The sequence below is a fragment of the Oncorhynchus keta genome, chromosome 3 (genome assembly GCF_023373465.1).
Source record: "Oncorhynchus keta strain PuntledgeMale-10-30-2019 chromosome 3, Oket_V2, whole genome shotgun sequence".
Taxonomy (NCBI): Eukaryota; Metazoa; Chordata; class Actinopteri; order Salmoniformes; family Salmonidae; genus Oncorhynchus; species Oncorhynchus keta.
The window spans coordinates 6,824,847-6,847,345 of NC_068423.1; the positions used below are offsets into that span (position 1 = coordinate 6,824,847).

At 43.8% G+C, this 22,499-nt stretch overlaps 1 protein-coding gene and 1 long non-coding RNA gene across 3 annotated transcripts; one reads left to right on the plus strand and one right to left on the minus strand.

Moving 5' to 3' along the window:
* Positions 1-1,855: 1,855 nt before the first annotated feature.
* On the plus strand, positions 1,856-9,433 carry LOC127913880 (EF-hand calcium-binding domain-containing protein 3-like). The gene is made up of 3 exons (XM_052487491.1): positions 1,856-1,990; positions 7,880-8,005; positions 8,424-9,433. The coding sequence occupies exons 1-3, from the start codon at positions 1,904-1,906 to the stop codon at positions 8,652-8,654; spliced, it is 444 nt and encodes a 147-aa protein (XP_052343451.1). The 5' UTR covers positions 1,856-1,903; the 3' UTR covers positions 8,655-9,433.
* A 5,804-nt stretch (positions 9,434-15,237) lies between these two features.
* On the minus strand, positions 15,238-17,734 carry LOC118365484 (uncharacterized). 2 transcript variants are annotated; one of them, XR_004821775.2, is made up of 3 exons: positions 17,209-17,734; positions 16,428-16,931; positions 15,238-16,322 (listed from the first exon to the last, which is right to left on the minus strand). It is a non-coding gene; the product is annotated as an uncharacterized LOC118365484 (long non-coding RNA). The 2 variants fall into 2 exon arrangements; XR_008087095.1 differs by having other exon boundaries at positions 16,428-17,734.
* Between the last annotated feature and the right edge of the window lie 4,765 nt (positions 17,735-22,499).

Sequence of the window (22,499 nt, forward strand, 5' to 3'; positions counted from 1 at the left end):
AACCCTCCCCCAACCCATACAATGCTGGGACAGTTTTGTGCCGCCCTATTGGACTCCCGGTGACAGCCGGTTGTGACACAGCCTGGGATCTGTAGTGCCGCCTCAAGCACCGCGATATAGTGCCTTACACAGCTGCGCCCCTCGGGAGGGCCCAAGAATTGTGAGGTTTATTATGAGAATAAATATTAGAGTAAATAATTTGAGTAAACTGTTGCTCCTGACAAAATATGAAGAACAAAGCTCCAAAATAAAATGTTGTCAGCTTAAGTTCTCGTTCTTTGAGTCTCTCTGTCTCCACCCAGGTATTACCATAAGAAGTCGCTGCGTCATGTGTTGCGGGTGGCGCCGCATCAGGACAAGAGCAGGGGTCACGTGATCACCTACTACGCCAAGGCGGCCCATCTGGTGGGCCTGCAGCCCAAGCAGCTGATGAAGTACATCAAACCCAATGGTGAGCAATGTCTGTGTAACATCTGAACAACGTACATCATTTCAGTTCCTGGTTTAATTTTGTGTATATTACTTCCCCTCCTTAGCACAGGAGGTTGGTGGCACCTGAATTGGGGAGGACGGGCTCGTGGTAATGGCTGGAGCGGAATCAGTGGAATGGTATCAACTACATCAGAACACATTATTTCCATGTGTTTGAAGCCATTCCATTTTCTTCGTTCCACCATTATTATGAGCCGTCCTCCCCTCAGCAACCTCCTGTACTCCTTACCTAGCTTTCAATTTTACACTGTACACTACCATTCAAAAGTTTGGGGTCACTTAGACATTTCCTTGTTTTTGAAAGAAAAGCATATTTTCTGTCCATTAAAATGACATCAAATTGATCAGAAATACAGTGTAGACATTGTTAATGTGAAGAGTTGCCTCCTCAACAGTGAAGAGGTGACTCCGGGATGCTGGCCTTCTAGGCAGAGTTGCAATTAAAAATCCATATCTCAGACTGGCCAATAAAAAGAAAAGATTACGACACTGGACAGAGGAACTTTGCCTAGAAGGCCAGCATCCCAGAGTCACCTCTTCACTGTTGAAGAGGCAACTCTTCACATTAACAATGTCTACACTGTATTTCTGATCTCTTCACTGTTGACGTTGAGACTGGTGTTTTGCGGGTACTATTTAATGAAGCTGCCAGTTGAGGACTTGTGAAGCGTCTGTTTCTCAAACTAGACACTCTAATGTACTTGTCCCCTTGCTCAGTTGTGCACCGGGGCCTCCCACTCCTCTTTCTATTCTGGTTAGAGCCCGTTTGTGCTGTTCTGAGAAGGGAGTAGGACACAGCGTTGTACCAGATCTTCAGTTTCTTGGCAATTTCCCGCGTGGAATAGCTTTCATTTTCCAGAACAAGAATCGACTGACGTGTTTCAGGAGAAAGTGCTTTGTTTCTGGCCATTTTGAGCCTGTAATGAACCCACAAATGTGGATGCTCCAGATATTCAACTAGTCTAAAGAAGTCCAGTTTTATTGCTTCTTTAATCAGAACAACAGTTTTCAGCTGTGCTAACATAATTGCGAAAGGGTTTTCTAATGATCAATTAGCCTTTTAAAATGATAAAGTTAGATTAGCTAACTCAACGTGCCATTGGAACATAGGAGTGATGGTTGCTGATAATGGGCCTCTGAACACCTGTGTAGATATTCCATTAAAAAATCTGCCGTTTTCCAGCTGTCTACTCTGTATTTCTGATCAATTTGATGATGTTTCAATGGACAAAAAATGTGCTTTCCTTTCGAAAAGAAACACATTTCTAAGTGACCCTAAACCTTCTTTGGCAACATTGGATTCCTGAATTGAATTGAATCCGAGTCACTGCGTTGTGTGTGTGTGACTCTCTCAGCTCCCAGTACCAGCCCATACTCGAAGCGGCCCAGCCTGAATGTCAGGTCAAAGGTCATGGTGGGCAAGCGGGTGGCGACACAGGGAAGTGTCCCCTCTGCCAAGACCTGGAAGACCGTGGAGATCGAGGAGCGCATCAGACAGGTATGAGCTAAAACGACAGAGACAATTCCATTTAAATTCAGTAAATTTGGTTATTACTTTATTTTATTTATTGCGCCTTTATTTAGCCAGGTAAGTCATCAAGAATAAATAAATTATGTTTTACAATAACGACCTGAATTAAATGAAAATGCATCTGGATCACCGCTGTATTGCATGCTGTGTTGAATATTGTCAAGTATTTTTCATTGATGTAACCAAACTTTATCTAGATGTTATCTTCCCTGGCTTCTTATCTTTAATTCAGTTCTGTATCAGCAATTCATTCATTATTATCCCTATTATGAATCTAAAAATAAAAGGATAATAGCAGGGGAAGTTTAGTCTATTTTACCCAAATATGAAAAGACGGCGATATAAAAGCCGACGTGGGGGCACCCCGACGAAACTACAGCAGTGATTAAATAAACCTCCTCTACCCTTTGTTCTATTGGCGAATGTACAATGACTGGAGAACAAACTGGACGAGCTCCGTTCGAGACTATCCTATCAACGGGACCTGAGGGACTGTAATCAAATCAAATCAAATCAAATCAAATTTATTTATATAGCCCTTCGTACATCAGCTGATATCTCAAAGTGCTGTACAGAAACCCAGCCTAAAACCCCAAACAGCAAACAATGCAGGTGTAAAAGCACGGTGGTTAGGAAAAACTCCCTAGAAAGGCCAAAACCTAGGAAGAAACCTAGAGAGGAACCGGGCTATGTGGGGTGGCCAGTCCTCTTCTGGCTGTGCCGGGTAGAGATTATAACAGAACATGACCAAGATGTTCAAATGTTCATAAATGACCAGCATGGTCGAATAATAATAAGGCAGAACAGTTGAAACTGGAGCAGCAGCACAGTCAGGTGGACTGGGGACAGCAAGGAGCCTTCATGTCAGGTAGTCCTGGGGCACGGTCCTAGGGCTCAGGTCAGTTGAAACTGGAGCAGGAGCATGGCCAGGTGGACTGGGGACAGCAAGGAGTCCTCATGTCAGGTAGTCCTGGGACATGGTCCTAGGGCTCAGGTCCTCCGAGAGAGAGAAAGAAAGAGAGAAGGAGAGAATTAGAGAACGCACACTTAGATTCACACAGGACACCGAATAGGACAGGAGAAGTACTCCAGATATAACAAACTGACCCTAGCCCCCCGACACATAAACTACTGCAGCATAAATACTGGAGGCTGAGACAGGAGGGGTCAGGAGACACTGTGGCCCCATCCGAGGACACCCCCGGACAGGGCCAAACAGGAAGGATATAACCCCACCCACTTTGCCAAAGCACATCCCCACACCACTAGAGGGATATCTTCAACCACCAACTTACCATCCTGAGACAAGGCCGAGTATAGCCCACAAAGATCTCCGCCACGGTACAACCCAAGGGGGGCAACCCAGACAGGCCGACCACAACAGTGAATCAACCCACCCAGGTGACGCACCCCCCCAGGGACGGCACGAGAGAGCCCCAGCAAGCCAGTGACTCAGCCCCGTAACAGGGTTAGAGGCAGAGAATCCCAGTGGAAAGAGGGGAACCGGCCAGGCAGAGACAGCAAGGGCGGTTCGTTGCTCCAGAGCCTTTCCGTTCACCTTCCCACTCCTGGGCCAGACTACACTCAATCATATGACCCACTGAAGAGATGAGTCTTCAGTAAAGACTTAAAGGTTGAGACCGAGTTTGCGTCTCTGACATGGGTAGGCAGACCGTTCCATAAAAATGGAGCTCTATAGGAGAAAGCCCTGCCTCCAGCTGTTTGCTTAGAAATTCTAGGGACAATTAGGAGGCCGTCTTGTGACCGTAGCGTACGTGTAGGTATGTACGGCAGGACCAAATCAGAGAGGTAGGTAGGAGCAAGCCCATGTAATGCTTTGTAGGTTAGCAGTAAAACCTTGAAATCAGCCCTTGCTTTGACAGGAAACCAGTGTAGAGAGGCTAGCACTGGAGTAATATGATCAAATTTTTTGGTTCTAGTCAGGATTCTAGCAGCCGTATTTAGCACTAACTGAAGTTTATTTAGTGCTTTATCCGGGTAGCCGGAAAATAGAGCATTGCAGTAGTCTAACCTAGAAGTGACAAAAGCATGGATTAATTTTTCTGCATCATTTTTGGACAGAAAGTTTCTGATTTTTGCAATGTTACGTAGATGGAAAAAGCTGTCCTCGAAATGGTCTTGATATGTTCTTCAAAAGAGAGATCAGGGTCCAGAGTAACGCCGAGGTCCTTCACAGTTTTATTTGAGACGACTGTACAACCATTAAGATTAATTGTCAGATTCAACAGAAGATCTCTTTGTTTCTTGGGACCTAGAACAAGCATCTCTGTTTTGTCCGAGTTTAATAGTAGAAAGTTTGCAGCCATCCACTTCCTTATGTCTGAAACACATGCTTCTAGCGAGGGCAATTTTGGGGCTTCACCATGTTTCATTGAAATGTACAGCTGTGTGTCATCCGCATAGCAGTGAAAGTTTACATTATGTTTTCGAATAACATCCCCAAGAGGTAAAATATATAGTGAAAACAATAGTGGTCCTAAAACAGAACCTTGAGGAACACCGAAATGTACAGTTGATTTGTCAGAGGACAAACCATTCACAGAGACAAACTGATATCTTTCCGACAGATAAGATCTAAACCAGGCCAGAACTTGTCCGTGTAGACCAATTTGGGTTTCCAATCTCTCCAAAAGAATGTGGTGATCGATGGTATCAAAAGCAGCACTAAGGTCTAGGAGCACGAGGACAGATGCAGAGCCTCGGTCCGATGCCATTAAAATGTAATTTACCACCTTCACAAGTGCCGTCTCAGTGCTATGATGGGGTCTAAAACCAGACTGAAGCATTTCGTATACATTGTTTGTCTTCAGGAAGGCAGTGAGTTGCTGCGCAACAGCCTTCTCTAAAATCTTTGAGAGGAATGGAAGATTCGATATAGGCCGATAGTTTTTATATTTTCTGGGTCAAGGTTTGGCTTTTTCAAGAGAGGCTTTATTACTGCCACTTTTAGTGAGTTTGGTACACATCCAGTGGATAGAGAGCCGTTTATTATGTTCAACATAGGAGGGCCAAGCACAGGAAGCAGCTCTTTCAGTAGTTTAGTTGGAATAGGGTCCAGTATACAGCTTGAAGGTTTAGAGGCCATGATTATTTTCATCATTGTGTCAAGAGATATAGTACTAAAACACTTGAGCGTCTCTTGATCCTAGGTCCTGGCAGAGTTGTGCAGACTCAGGACAACTGAGGTTTGGAGGAATACGCAGGTTTAAAGAGGAGTCCGTAATTTGCTTTCTAATAATCATAATCTTTTCCTCAAAGAAGTTCATGAATTTATCACTGCTAAAGTGAAAGTCATCCTCTCTTGGGGAATGCTGCTTTTTAGTTAGCTTTGCCACAGTATCAAAAAGGAATTTCGGATTGTTCTTATTTTCCTCAATTAAGTTAGAAAAATAGGACGATCGAGCAGCAGTAAGGGCTCTTCGGTACTGCACGGTACCGTCCTTCCAAGCTAGTCGGAAGACTTCCAGTTTGGTGTGGCGCCATTTCCGTTCCAATTTTCTGGAAGCTTGCTTCAGAGCTCGGGTATTTTCTGTGTACCAGGGAGCTAGTTTCTTATGAGACATTTTTTTAGTTTTTAGGGGTGCAACTGCATCTAGGGTATTGCGCAAGGTTAAATTGAGATCCTCAGTTAGGTGGTTAACGGATTTTTGTCCTCTGGCGTCCTTGGGTAGGCAGAGGGAGTCTGGAAGGGCATCAAGGAATCTTTGTGTTGTCTGTGAATTTATAGCACGACTTTTGATGTTCCTTGGTTGGGGTCTGAGCAGATTATTTGTTGCAATTGCAAACGTAATAAAATGGTGGTCCGATAGTCCAGGATTATGAGGAAAAACATTAAGATCCACAACATTTATTCCATGGGACAAAACTAGGTCCAGCGTATGACTGTGACAGTGAGTGGGTCCAGAGACATGTTGGACAAAACCCACTGAGTCGATGATGGCTCCAAAAGCCTTTTGGAGTGGGTCTGTGGACTTTTCCATGTGAATATTAAAGTCACCAAAGATTAGAATATTATCTGCAATGACTACAAGGTCTGATAGGAATTCAGGGAACTCAGTGAGAAACGCTGTATATGGCCCAGGAGGCCTGTAAACAGTAGCTATAAAAAGTGAAATATCCTATGCTTCACGGAGTCCGTGGCTGAACGAGGACATGGTTTATGTCAATTCAACAGTTTTTTCCCTATGCACCAGCAGGACAGAACGGCAGCGTCTCGTAAACTCAAGGGCGTGGCTCTTTGTTAACAACAGCAGGCGTGCAATCTCTAATATTAAGGAAGTCTCGAGTTTCTGCTCGCCTGAGTTAGAATACCTTATGATACGCTGTGTAGACCATACTATTTACCAAGAGAGTTTTCATCTATATTTTTCGTAGCTGTCTATTTACCACCACAAACCGATGCTGGCACTAAAACCGCACTCAACGAGCTATATAGGACCATAAGCCAACAAGAAAATACTCATCCAGAGGTAGCACTCCTAGTGGCCGGTGATTTTAATGCAGGAAAACTGAAATCCATTTTACCTCGTTTCTACCAGCATGTCACCTATGCAACTAGAGTGGAAAAAAACTCTAGATCACATTTACTCCAGATAGAGACACATACAACGCTCTCCCTCGCCCTCTATTTGGCAAATCTGACCATAACTTTATGCTCCTGATTCCTGCTTCCAAGCAAGAACAAACAGGAAGTACCAGTGACATGCTCAATTCGGAAGTGGTCCGATGAAGCGGATACTACTCTACAGGACTGTTTTACTGGAATATGTTCTGGGATTCATCCAATGGCATTGAGGAGTTTACCACATTAGTCACCGGCTTAATTAAGTGCATTGACGACATAGTCCCCATAGAGACCGGACGTACATATCCCAACAAGAAGCCATGGATTACAGTCAACATCTGCACTGAGCTAAAGGCTAGAGCTGCCAATTTCAAGAAGTGGGCCACTAACCCAGATGCTTATAAGAAATCAACCGTCAAACAGGCAAAGCCAATCCTACTACACCGGTCTGATGCTTGTCAGATGTGGCAGAGCTTTCAAACTATCACGGATTACAAAGGGAAACCCAAACCCAAGCTACCCAGTGACACTAGCCTACTAAACGGGCTAAATTCCTTCTATGCTCGCTTTGAGGCAAGCAACAGTGAACCACGCATAAGAGCACCAGCTGTTCTGGACGAATGTAGAATCATGCTCTCCTTAGCCAATGTGAGTAAGACCTTTAAACAGGTTAACATTCACAAGGCCGCAGGGCCAGACGGATTAGCAGGACGCATACTAAGAGCATGCGCTAACCAGCTGGCAAGTGTCTTCATTGACATTTTCAAACTCTCCCTGACCCCGTCTGTAATACCTACATGTTTCAGCAGACCACCATAGTCCCTACGTGAGAATGCTGTTCATTGACTACAGCTCAGTGTTCAACACCATAGTGCCCTCAAAGATCATCACTAAGCTAAGGTCCTTGGGACTGAACACCTCCCTCTGCAACTGGATCCTGGACTTCATGACGGGCCGCCCCCAGGTGGTGAGGGTAGGCAACAACACATTCACCATGCTGGCCCTCAACACGGGGCCCTTCAGGGGTGCATGCTTAGTCCCCTCCTGTACCCCCTGTTCACCCACTACTCTGTGGCCGTGCAAGACTCCAACACCATCATTAAGTTTGCCGACGACACGATGCTGGTAGGCCTAATCACCAATGACAATGACACAGTCTATAGGGAGGAGATTGTGGGTTACTCATCTCCCTATCGCTCTCTCTCTCTCGCTCACTCACTCTCTCTCTCTCTCTTGCTCACTCTCTCCACTTCCTTCCGTCCCTCCCACAGTTATCAATCAAGTACCCAGGAAAGGAGACTAAAGACATGATCACTCCGGTCAAGATCAAGGTGGACCTGCAAGTGAAGGACAGAGAACGTCTCACCTATGACAACATCAACCAAATACGCATCAAGGTGCTCCAGCTCACACTATAACAACAGCATCATGCATTTGCCATTTTAGTCAATACCTTTGCAGTATTTCAGTTAGAAATGGCCATGTTTGAGTCTTCCCCTCTTTCCTCCTGTCTCTGCCTCCCCCTTCCATCTATTCCAAATCTTCTCAGCAAAGATGCCTCTCTCTTCTCTCTATCCCTGCCATTTTTGTGTAACAGTGTGCTATGTGCTATGTAATACGTGTGAATACAATGTAGGGCTACTGTACAAACAATATCTCTGCTTGGAAAGGTCTGGTTAAAGGGAGTTACTCTCTACTTCCCTCTCTCTCTCCTCCATCTCTGTATCCCTCTACTTCTCTTTATCACTACATATATTTATCTATCTCCCTCGCTCCCACCCTCAATCTCCTCCCTCCGTCCCTCTCTCACCCCAGTCCAAAGAGGGCTTGAACACCTACCTGGAGACGCTGAGCCAGTATAAGCAGCGGGATTCCTGGGACTCTTGGGGCTCGCTGCAGAGCTACCACAACTCTCTGGGCCACAATGCCTTCTCTGACACATTCTCCACCTACAGCTGGAGCTGGAGTGGCTGCCGCAACATGCTGCAGCCCTGCGACCTGCTGGAAGAGAGGCACAACTTGCCTCTGCTGCCAAACCAGTATTAGGGAGCAGGGATTATGGAAGGAGTATGGAGGGAGTATGGAGGATTTCCAATTAAAAGCAAGAAATATGTAGATTTTGCACTACATCCTATTATTTCCTATTTCATTTTTTGACCCCTCTTTTTCTCCCCAATTTCGTGATTACGATCTTGTCTCATCGCTGAAACTCCCCAATGGGCTTGGGAGAGGCGAAAGTTGAGTTATGCGTTCTCTGAAACATGACTCACCAAACCGCGCCTCTTAACACCCGCTCGCTTAACCCGGAAGCCAGCCGCACCAATGTGTCGGAGGAAACACTGTTCAACTGACAACCGGACGTAGGCCTGCAGGCACCTGGCCCACCACAAAGGAGTTGCTAGAGAGCGATGAGCCAAGTAAAGCCCCCGTGGTCAAACCTTCCCCTAACCCGTTACAACCGGTAATGACCCCAGGCTGTAGTGACGCCGCATCACTGCGATGCAGTGCCTTAGACCACTGTGTCGCTCGGAAGGCCACTACATTCAAATCACATCAAATTGATTTATTCTTAGATCAGCTTGTCACGCCCTGGCCTTAGTTATCTTTGTTTTCTTTATTCTTTTGGTTAGGTCAGGGTGTGACATGGGGGATTTATGTGTTTGTCTTGTCTAGGGGTTTTGTATGTTTATGGGGCTGTTGCCATTCTAGGTAATTGTATGTCTATGGTTGCCTAGATTGGTTCTCAATTAGAGGCAGCTGTCTATCGTTGTCTCTGATTGGGAACCATATTTAGGCAGCCATGTTCTTTGGGTATTTTGTGGGTGATTGTTTCCTGTGTCAGTGTTTGTGCCATACGGGACTGGTTTGTTTAGTTCACGTATTTGTGTTGAGGTTTTCACATTAAAAACCATGGACACCTACCACTCTGCATATTGGTCCGATCCTTGTTTCACCTCTTCAGAGGAAGAGGAGGAAATCTGCCGTGACACAGCTGATATCTCAAAGTGCTGTACAGAAACCCAAACCTAAAACCCCAAACAGCAAGCAACGCAGGTGTAGAAGCACGGTGGCTAGGAAAAACTCCCTAGAAAAGCCCAAACCTAGGAAGAAACCTAGAGAGGAACCAGGCTATTTAAAAAATATATAATTATTTAACTAGGCAAGTCAGTTAAGAACAAATTCATATTTTCAATGACGGCCTAGGAACAGTTAACTGCCTGTTCAGGGGCAGAATGACAGACCTTGTCAGCTCAGGGATATGAACTTGCAACCTTTCAGTTACTAGTCCAACACTTTAACCACTAGGCTACCCTGCCGCCCCAGTCCTCTTCTGGCTGTGCCGGGTGGAGATTATAACAGAACATGGCCAAGATGTTCAAATGTTCATAAATGACCAGCATGGTCAAATAATAATAATCATGGTAGTTGTTGAGGATGCAACAGGTCAGCACCTCAGGAGTAAATGTCAGTTGGCTTTTCATAGCCGATCATTGAGAGTATCTCTACCACTCCTGCTGTCTCTAGAGAGTTGAAAACAGCAGGTCTGGGACAGGTAGCAAGTCTGGTGAATGCAAAATTCTGACCCACTGGGAATGTGATGGAAGAAATAAAAGCTGAAATAAATCATTCTCTCTACTATTATTCTGACATTTCACATTCTTAAAATAAAGTGGTGATCCTAACTGACTTAAGACAGGGCATTTTTACTAGGATTAAATGTCAGTAATTGTGAAAAACCGAGTTTAAATATGTTTGGCTAAGGTGCGTGTAAACTTCCGACTTCAACTGTACATTCGGGCAAGTAGTGTCATCCTGGCAATGGCCTAATCCAGATTTGTCTGTCGGACTGCCCGATGGAGAAGCGTGATTCATCACTCCAGAGAACGAGTTTCAACTGCTCCAGAGTCCAATGGCGGCGAGCTTAACACCACGCCAGCAGACGCTTGGCATTGTGAATGGTGATCTTAGGCTTGTGTGTGGCTGCCCGTCCATGGAAATGCATTTCATGAAGCTCCCGACAAACATGTGCTGACGTTGCTTCCAGAGGCAGTTTGGAACTAGGTAGTGAGTGTTGCAACCGAGAACAGATGATTTTTACGAGCTATGCTCTTCAGCACTAGGTGGTCCTGTTCTGTGAGCTTGTGTGGCCTATCACTTTGCGGCTGAGCCGTTGTTGCTCCTAGACGTTTCCACTTCACAATAACAGCACTTACAGTTGACCAGGGCAGCTCTAGCAGGGCGGACATTTGACGAACTGACTTGTTGGAAAGGTAGCATACTATGACGGTGCCACGTTGAAAGTCACTGAGCTCTTCAGTAAGGCCATTTTACTGCACATTTTTGTTTATGGAGATTGCATGGCTGTGTGCTCGATTTTATACACCTGTCAGCAATGGGTGTGGCTGAAATATCAGAATCCACTCATTTCAAGGGGTGTCCACATATCTTTGTATATATATATATATATACATATGGTGTATATGCCATTTAGTCAACACTTTTCTCCAAAGTGACTTACAATGAGTACATACAATAGTACTTATGACTGACTGATAAGCACTGCATCAATTGCTGACATGTATATTTCAATGTGCCTACTCATTGCTTTTTGAATTGGGTGACAACAAGATTTTTAAACCTTTTTCCAGAAGTACTTTTCACAATTTGATTATTTTACATGAGCCATTACATAGCTGTGTGTGAATGTGTGTTCATGCGTGTGCGAGTATAAGAGATCACATACCATCAGGTCCAAAATGATTGTTACCCTTGATAAAGATCAAATCAAATCAAAGCTGATTCACCTTACAGTGAAGTGCTTACTTGCGGATTGGCTCTAACCAACAGTGCAAAAAAGGTATTAGGTGAACAATGGGTAAGTAAAGAAATGAAATAAAAACATCAGTAAAAAGACAGTGAAAAACATTAGCGAGGCTATATACAGTAGTGAGGCTACATACAGACACCGGTTAGTCATGCTGATTGAGATAGTATGTGCATGTAGATATGGTTAAAGTGACTATGCATATATGATGAACAGAGAGTAGCAGTAGCGTAAAGAGGGGTTGGCGGGTGGCGGGACACAATGCAGATAGCCCGGTTAGCCAATGTGCGGGAGCACTGGTTGTTCTGGCCAATTGAGGTAGTATGTACATGTGTACATGAATGTATAGTTAAAGTGACCATGCATATATGATAAACAGAGTAGCAGCAGTGTAAAAGAGGGGTTGGGGGTAGCCATTTGACGACCTGTTCAGGAGTCTTATGGCTTGGGGGTAAAAACTGTCTTTTTGTCCTAGACTTGGCACTCCGGTAACGCTTGCCATGCGGAGGTAGAGAGACAGTCTATGACTTGAGTGGCTGTGGTCTTTGACAATTTTTAGTTCCTTCCTCTGACACCGCCTGGTGTAGAGGTCCTGGATGGCAGGCAGCTTAACCCCAGTGATGTACTGGGGCACTACACCGTTGATTCAAATAATCAACTACTCATCAAGCTTTGAGCATTTCAATCAGCTGTGTAGTGTTAGGGCCAAAACCAAAACATGCACTCCTTGGGGTCCCGAGGACCAGGTTTGGGAAACTCTGGCCTAACGTTCTGTCTTTTTCACAAATGGAACTCATCAGACAATAGTTAACTTGAGTTATAGCCTACTTTTGATAGACAAAAAGACAATGACGTACCCCCAGTGAGCATTATTGGTTGATATTTGTTTAGTCTGCCCTAGCTTGGATTTCAAAGTCCACAGACTTAGATTTTTGGTCTGGTCTGGACCGGCCTAGGTTCGGCCCAAAAATGGATTTGATTTTTGCCAAAATGATATACCCCAGTGAGCACTGACTGATGCAGGACATCCATGGACATTGACTATTCCGTCCGCCATGGTCTTGATTTCAATGTCTACAGACTTAGATTTTTTTTCCATCTGGAACTGTCTTTATTTAGCCCAAACATAGACTATGATCTGTTCAGATTTGGTCTGGTCCAGGCCGGCCTTGTTTTGGCCCAAACATAGACGTCTATGATCGGTTCAAATTTGGTCCCACCCTCAGCATTTGGCAAAAATTGGAGACATATGGTTTCCAGTGGAAAAGGAAGGGAGACTATGAATCGACTTCCGCTTTTGGATGTGTGAAAAGATGAAATATATAACTTGATATATAATATTGTTTGTTTTTCTTTGAGATTAAATTATTGACACAAAGTCAACAGACACCACATACCAATTTTGTTGATGTCTTCTTTGGCAGAGATTCCATTAATGCTAGATAACACTTGCTATCTTGCTCTCTGAAGTTGTTTCCATTCTGAATATTAACAAGGTGACACTCCATCTTAACTCCTCCACAACAGTCCAGAAGAGAAGCTTCCCCGACATTTGACCAGAATGTGGGTAATTTAGTTTCAGGCGTTTCTTTTACCCGTGCTACGTTAGGTTAATCCAGACCTGCCAAATTTGGTCTTGTTTGGGGGCAGAGCTTATTGGAATAATACCCAGGGTGCTTTGCAAGTGTTCATTTTTATATTTACAATTTGGTCATTTAGCAGACACTTATCCAGAGCCACTTACAGTGCATACAACTAAGGTAGCTAAACAACTACATATCACAGTCATACACTCCCACAGTTTTAATTTGAAGAACCCCTAAAGGACACTCCAGGAACCTTTTTATTTTTAGAGTGGAGAAAGTCAAATGTTTCTGTAGCCCATACTGAGAAGTTAAAGAGTTCTGTTGGTCGTGTCAGAAAACTTTGAACATGTTCATTGCCAATTCTAAAGCGTTTGAAAAGGCTAAGGTAAGTGCAAGTGACAGATTGTAGCAATAATAACTGTTCTCAATTTTACTCTAATTTGATATTTTATTTGAAAATAAAATGTATGAATGTAACATAGACTTATAAATGTACATATGTACTTACAGATGTAAGTGAAATGACGTATGGTTGAAATGTAGCCATAGAAATAACAACCAAAAAAAGACTTATTTTCAATGTTCATATATGATGATACATATGATACACTTTTCACTTAGAACTGAAAATTAACGTGACTTCAACGTTAGACAAAGACGTCTTTTCAGCGTCTTTTTAATGGCAATAGCCTCACTCTCAGAAACATTGATGCTTGTTGGCTCCGGGGTGAAGATTCCACTAGATACAGATCTAGGATCAGCTTCCCCTCCTCCAACTTAACCTTAACTATTAGTGGGGGAAATGGAAAATTGACCCAAGATCAGTGTCTAGGTGCAGCTTCACCCTTTACCTGCTTGTTGAGGATTTCAGGAGTATTTTTCAAGGTCCCTGTCCCACTGAAACATGTATATGGAACGTGTGGGAACAGGATGAAGAATTGTTAACATATTTGGAATACACACTCAGAGAAAGAAAAAAAATTGAGCTTCCCCATCTGTGCTTTTCCTGTTTGGAATTCGTCAAAACTGAGCGATTTCCTTCTGATAACGATTAGTGTGTAGAACCAGGAAGGCGTGGGGCTTTGAATGCTGATTATATCCCCTTTATGTAATTCTGACAATTACCATGAACTCTATGGCTGTGTTTTCACAGGCAGCCCAATTCTGATCTTTTGCCCAATTATTGGTCTTTTGACCAATCAGATCTTTGAACAATAATTGGTTCAAACATCAGATTTGGGCATCCTGTGTAAACGCAATCAATGTGGTCCATAGAATAGATCAGGTTAGAATCATTATTTTGTCTGTATTCCATCCATTGTAAACAAGTGGAATCCCCTGGTTTGTACTCAGTACATCTTTTTTTCTCAATACATTTATAAATCAATTCTAAATAACCATAGGATTTCCTATTCTACATTATGGATAGGCCATGCTGAATCCTCTCTATCAAGATGTCATACTATGTACTCGTCAGATATCCAGGTTAAAACCAGATGAAGAAATATTTTCTGGTTGCTAAAAAGTCAGACAAAATATCCTCTTAACAACCAGTATACAACTTGAACATGAAGATGTCATTGCAACCTTTTGCATACTGTGTAGTTTTAATCCATTTAGTGACACTGAAAACACATCATGGCTTTTAAAACAGTTTGATCTTCCCGGATTTCATGGTGTACTAACTTTTCTTCACTAGAGATCAAAGAGTAACAAGCGTGGCCATCTTGAAATGATTTAACTCACACAGCCTTCTCATGGCCCATCAATCACCGTGCTTCTTCACGAGCCCACGTTTGCCTACTAAATCATTTCAGATGCTTCTGAACCTTTACCACCAGCCTCACAAGTCTTTAAGTGTGGAGCCCAGTGTCATGCTATTTTTCCTTCTTGTCCTCTCGTTGCTCTTTAATCCATTTGTAAAAATGCATGATGATTTTGTTATTACTGTAAATTCAGACCCGCCATTATTTAAATGTTGTTGACAACATTATTCCATGAGAAACTATGGTAACTATTACTGATCATTGTAGAGGTTTACTTTTTTCCCCAATACATTCAAATGAAATAATTCACTGACTGCTGGTTGGAGAGAACTAAGTTTATAAAGAGATTGATACTATGAGGTATCTAGTAAAAAAAATAAAAATGAGCCTATACCTGCAGTATCACATATTTGACCTAGTGACTCCCAATTAAATGCAAATTACCACTATAATGTATGAGACTGAGACCACTCCCTCAGTATTTTAATGCTATGGGGTTCTCAGACTGATAAAACATTAATCTGTCGTAGGGACTGTAGTATCAGAAGGCAGCAGGATCAGGTGCAAAATAGAGTTCAGTTTATGATAATCAGACCAGGGGCGGTCCTTGCCGTTCTGCCACCCTAGGAGATTCCAGAAACTAGAAAATTTTCAGTAAGCAAAATGACAATGAAAAGATGTCTAAAACACATATTTTCCAGATGTTGAAATCAGGCAATTTTTTGGTTCTAGTTATCTGTTTGGGCCAAATCAAGGCTGGTCTAGACCGTACAAAACTTGAAGCAAACAGATGTCTATGATTGGTTTTTGGTCCGGACAAAATCTGAACCAATGGCAGTGGATGTGGAAAGCAAGGCCAGTCCGAACTGCACCAAAAAATGTTTGAGAATGCCCATCTATGTGGTAAGCCTACCGTTTGTAAAACAAAAAAAAGATGTCCTTCTTTTGGTCCAGACCAGACATCAGCTCGTGCTTACTGGGTTGTAGTGTAACCGAGACGCTGAGAGTCGAGGTGCAGGTCAAACGTTGAATAAAACATGGAACGAAACATAACAGTAGCATAAACACAGGAACGATACTGACTGGGGAAAGAACCTAATGGAGTGCCAGATAAAGGGGAGGTAAGTGAGGTAATGGAGTCGAGGTGTGCCTCAAGACGTGCAGGTGTGTGTGATGATTGATCCCAGGACCGGTGGTTAGCATACTGGCGACGTCGAACGCTGGAGGGGAGGAGTGGGAGTAGACATGACAGTACACCTCCCCGACGCACGGGTCCAGCCGCAGGACAACGCTGACCAGAGGGACGGTCGGTAAAGGTGGAAATCACAGATGTTGGGATCCAGAATGTCCTCCAACAGAACCCAACACCGCTCCTCTGGGCCATACCCGTACCAGTCCACCAGGTATTGGAGCCGACCCCCATGACGTCAGGGGTCCAGTAGAGATCTGATGGCATAGGCTGGACCCCCTGATGTCCAGAGGGTGCGGAGGGGTGCTATGGGGGACAGCATCAGCTAACGGACCAGGAACCATTGGCCTGAGAAGGGAGACATGAAAATGTGAGATAAATGTAGTCACTGGGAGCTGTAACCTATACATCACCTCGTTGACCCTCCGGAGAACGGTGAACGGCCCCACAAACCCGGGGGCTGCTTCTTGCAGGGCAGGCAGAGTGGGAGGTTCCTGCTAGAGAGCCAGACACGATCCCCAGGGTGGTACACAGGGTTGCACTGCGGTCCTCCTTTTAATGGTGGACGGCACGCTGGAGTCTCACGTGAGCGTCGCGCCACACTTCTGCGTGCCTGAACCATCTGCAGCAGGAGCGTTGGTCTGGTCAGGGGGCCATGGATCCAGGGCCGGCTGAAAACACTGGAAGGGGGGCTCAACCCAGTGGAGGAGTGACGTAGCCAATGAAAGGAGTCGAGCCCACTCTCCCTGCCGGTGACTCCTCAGGAACCGCCCCAGCTCCTCGTCCATCCTCACCACCTGCCCATTGGACTGAGGCCTATACCCGGAAGTGAGGATGACCGTGACCCCCAGCTTTTCCATAAAGGCTCTCAATACCCATGACGTGAATTGGTGGCCACGGTCAGAGACAATGTCCTTCAGAAAGCCAGAAGACCTGCTGGAATAGTGCTTCAGCGATCTAGAGAGCAGTAGGGAGACCAGAAAGAGGGATTAAAACTGGATTTTAAATATCTATCCACAACCACCAAAATGGTGGTGAAACCATCAGAGGGGAAATCAGTAACAAAGACAATAGAAAGATGGCACCAGGGATGCTGAGGCATGGGAAGGAGTTTCCCTGCTGGAGCGTTCCAGAGGAATTTGGTTTGGGCACATGCAGAACAAGATTTGGCGTATCGAGTGACATCCTGCGCCACAGTACATTTCAGAGACGGATTGGGTAGTGCGAGAAATACCTGGAAGTCCAGCAACTTACTATCCGCTGGATGCTGCTACTGTCCGGAAGGTGAGTGCGTACTCAGCAGCCATATGGTCCCCCTGACGTAATTGGAGGAGGCGCTCACCCCCCTCTCTGGGTGATCAAAGATGCATTTGAACAGAGCCATGAACTCCTCATATGATTCTAGCTCCTCCTCTCCCATTCCAACACCCGCCCAATCAGCAGAGAAATAACCGTGGGAACCTTGATCCTCTCGGTGGTGGGGGCTCCCATCTGTTGCGTGAAGTAGAGGGAGCACTGATGTAGGTAGCCACGGCATTTAGATGGGGTGCCGTAATGAACCTCTTCCATAGCCATCCCCAGTTGTGTCAGCTTGTCATGATGTTGACGAGCAGGGGCTCGTCAACCATCTGGGAGATATTTTGTTTTCCTGCTGCCTCCATTGTTGGAGTCAGTATTCTGTAACGGAGACACTGAGAGTCAAGAAGCAGGTGAACCACCAAACATTTACCAAGATAACATTAGCACCTACGCATAACCACAGGAACAATACTGACTGAGGAAAGAACCTAAGGGAGAGACAGATATAGGGGAGGTAATAAGTGAGGTAATGGAGTCCAGGTGTGCCTCATGATGACGTGCAGGTGAGTGTAATTATCGATGCCAGGTGTGCGTAATGATGGATCCCAGGACCTGTGGTTAGTATACCAGCAATGTTGAATGCCGAAAGGGGAGGAGTGGGTGTAAATGAGACATGTAGCCTATCATGTCAGCCCACAATGGAATTTTATGAGACCCACCATTTGTAAAGCAAGCCTTTGCTTTAGCTTTATTAGTCCTGATTCCTGTGACTAATACATCTGGATGTTTAAGCTCTGAATATCGGCTACACAACTTTATCAGGAGTAGCCGATAGCATCTTTTAGTGATGGGTCGTTCAAGAATGAGTCGGCTCTAAGAGCTGGCTCTTTTAGGTAAACGTTGGGAGCCGACTCGCATATCAGAAGAGCCGAATCTATTTATAAAAAATATTGGAATACTTCCACAGGAGCACAGTAGGTGCTGAGAAACTAAAGTCTACGCCAGATGGGGATGCCTGAGCTGAGGCTTAAACAAAACTGCACTACAAAGTGGAATTCAACATTTTATATGTTGAAGCGGTTTCTTGAGTCAAAGGATGCCATCATCACTACCCTGGCCATTGTCAATGCACCTGTTGATGCTCTGACCCAAGAGGAATGGGAGGTGGTGGAGGAGGTGTGCAGAGTACTGGAACCCTTTGAGCAGGTCACTGTGGAGATCAGTGGAGAGAGGTACAGTAAGCAGTTATTACTACATCATTATTTAATCCAGTATTATATATGTATATGAGCAGCAGATGGGTATGTAGTAGACAAAACATGAACCTGAACTAATAAGTTACTGAACACCATATGTTCATCAATGGACAGAAAGTTCCACAGAATGGAATATAATCATGTGCTATCAGAAACTGCTGCACTTGACCCCAGGTTTATAAGTTAGCCTTCAGTGATGCCAGAGCGATTGATGAGGCTCTTAAAAATAATAACCTCAGCAGCAGGGAGGGACAGCCCCAGCAGCCAGCTGGCTCAAGCACCAGGGCAACAGGAAGAAGAGGGGTCAGATGGAGCAGAAACACCAGCATTAGTGCCACAAACGTCTGCTGTTCAGATGCTGTTTGACGAGAGAGCAACTGGGTATGCAGCACGAAGGAATCCCTCAGCAGATGCCATAATGGAGGTCCGATCCTATTTGGAGGAGCCTCTCCTCCTCTGAGCTGTTGGAAGAACAAGGCCTCTGTCTACCCACGGCTTACTAAAGTCATGACAAGGAGACTCTGCATAGTGGCCACATCCGTTCCCTCTGAGAGGGTCTCCTCGAAAATGGGACAAATAATTACTGAGAGAAGAAACCACATCAGCCCCTCGAAAGTGAGGCAGTTTTCATTTCTGAATGCAAATCTCTCATAAAAGCAAAATATGGTCAGCATTGCTGTATGCTGCTGGTTATAACATGGCAATAAAGAAGAGAGAGAAAAGTTTAATGTTTAAAATGAGATGCTACAGTTTTGCATCATTGTTTTTCTTTTTCTTTGATATGGTGCAATATTCTATTATTATGTTGTTCAGATTGTATTTGTTTTGAATTGTTACATTCATATGCACTTTATATACATTTATATAAATACGTTTATATACATTTAAAAAGTTATACTTTAAATGCACATGTGTAATAGCATCCTTCTTTTTTACACTTATTTCAATTTGTGGGATGCTGCAGTTTTACAAATGGTTATTTATTTTTCTTTGATATGGTGCAATATTCTATTATGCTGTTCAGATTGTATATGTTTAAATTGGTTAGATTTATATGCACTTTGTTTATATACATTAAAAAGTTATACTTTACATGCAAATTGTTTAATAGCATTCTTTTTCATAACAAACCAATGAATTTTTAAATACATTGTGGTTAAGGTAGACTTTGATTTGATTTAATCATTTCATTTGAATTGTTCTAACACCGATCATAGTCAAACTATCGCACACGGTTTGACTTGAAAAAAGACACTTTTTTTAAAGAGACGTTTGGGAGCCAAAAGAGCCAGAATGCCCATCACTAGAGTCTATTTGCAATATGTTCACACAGCAGGAAATGCAGATGTATTTTCTTCTTCGCTATGATCAGCTTGTCAAAAACTGACGGATACAAACTTGAAACCACTAATGATGACAATGGGGTGAAACAGTTGTGATTGTCCATTCCATATTGTCCACTTTGACCTCTCCTGTTTTTAGGATATGTTGTTAAGATAACAATGCATTGTTTTATTTGATTGGGCGCAATTTAGGTTAGGCTATTAGATCGGTGAAACCTGCACGAGGTTAAAAGAAAGTGTCTTAGGTTAGGCTATTTGGTCGGTGAAACCTGCATGAGGTAAACAAAAAAAAGTGTCTTAGGTTAGGCTATTTGATCGGAGAAAACCTGCATGAGGTAAACAAAAGAAAGTGTCTTAGGTTAGGCTATTTGGTCGGTGAAACCTGCATGAGGTAAACAAAAAAAAGTGTCTTAGGTTAGGCTATTTGATCGGAGAAAACCTGCATGAGGTAAACAAAAGAAAGTGTCTTAGGTTAGGCTATTTGGTCGGTGAAACCTGCATGAGGTAAACAAAAAAAAGTGTCTTAGGTTAGGCTATTTGATCGGAGAAAACCTGCATGATTTAAAAAGTATCCGTCTCATTACTGTCACACCCTGATCTGTTTCACCTGTCCTTGTGATTGTCTCCACCCCCTCCAGGTGTCACTTACTTTCCCCAATGTATTTATCCCTGTGTTTCCTGTCTCTCCGTGCGAGTTTGTCCTGTATGTTTGTCAAGTCAACCAGCATGTGTTTTTCTGTACTCCTTTCTTCTTCTTCTTCTCTTTGCTAGTCCTCCCGGTTTTGACCCTTGCCTGTTTTCTGGACTCCATTCCCACCTGCCCTGACCTCGAGCCTGCCTGCCCTTCGGTACCTACTGGACTCTGAACTGGTTTTGACCTTTTGCCTGTACACGACCATTCTCTTGCCTACCCCTTTTTGGATTAATAAACATCTAAGACTCTATCTGCCCCTTGTGTCTGCATGTGGCTCTCGCCTTGTGCCCTTATACATTACATGGTCATACATTTTATCTCCAGCCTCTAGGCTACAGAAAAGGCCACATACTCTTTCTACCATATCCTCTATCTGCTACATGAATTACGTTAGATATATATTTTTTTAACGGAACGTTGGTGGAGCGCCGCGGAGATGCGTTTCTCTGACAGCACCCTGGAGCGGCGCCCCTGCCTTTGACAAAGTGGGCGCTGCTTATCACAGGGCGGCATCAACACTCACCTAACTAAAAATCCCTTATGCCACTGGTTGAGAGAACTTGCCATCGGTTTAGGGCAGAATTGTGAGGTTTTACATGTTGTTAGAGGTGCATATTGGTCAGTTTAGCTCAGAAAACGCCGCCCTCGTCAATCTGCTTAATGAGCGGGCCTGCCATGAATCAGACTCTCATGTAATTTGTTTTGATAATCTGATATCAAAACCTAAACCTCAATCAGGCCTCCCCTGACAAAATAACCACAGCAAGTTGGGGTATACAGCCTCTCCACACAGCTCACATACATGACCTAGAAGATAACAGGTACAGGTACATATATACAGATGAACCCTCCCTATGGACCATACCCCATGGAGCTCTATTCACCCAAATGTACATATCCCGGCTAAGTAGACATTTAAAACGTTCCTGGCTCAATCTCAAAACAGGAACACTTCTAACAAATGAATATACGCTTCACAATAGTTCTGCAGGTCAACAGACCGAAAAATGTAGGCGTATTACTAATGAGCCGAGCACCTGCACAGGCTCCCATTACAAACTAATGATGTGCTAGAGCGAGTGCTCATTTGCACCTGCACATCCAATGGACTTGGAGGATTGCAAATGGCTAGACCTAAATTACTGCACTCAAATATGAAACTGAAATGGCCAAAATGTGACTTGACCAAACATTAAAGGGGCAATATGTTTTCGGGCAACCTGACCAAATTCACATTGAAATGTGTGTTATAGATCTGTAATTGTCATTTAACATCTACAAATGGTTAGATCTCTTCTATGGGCGGTATTTCTATGCCCCCTGTTCTTTAATTTAGTTTGGGCTTTTACTTTCGGTTTTGTGCACCAGCTTCAAACAGCTGAAAATAAAATATTTGTGGTTATGTAAAAGGTATTTCAGAACGGTTTTGATTGTACAATGATTCTCTACACTATACTTGTTTATTTTGTCACAAAAACTAAATATAAAATATGAACGCGCCAAACCATTTTTAAGGGGAAGTAAACAATGTGCCTTCCAATGATAAGAGTGGCAAGTCAGCTTCTTCACACAGTCCTTTATATATGCATGAGAGAAGATGGACCTAGCAATGGCCCCAGCTAGCAGGCAGAGGGACATTCTATACTACAACTGTGAACCAGTGTTGCCAGACACTATTGACACTTTCCTGCCCAATGCACAAAAGAGTAACATTTTTTTGCCAACCCAATGACAAAACAAATGTTTGTAAAACTGCCCAATCTGGCGAAACTGCTGTAAGCCCTGGAACCATGGAACACACCGTGAACGACAGACACAACAAGACACTCTCGGAAACAGCAAGCCTGCATTGGGATTTCCAAAAGCAAGTGAACATATTCAAGTGAACGTATATCACCTGTACCTCAATTCTATCCACAACATTCTATCGCTG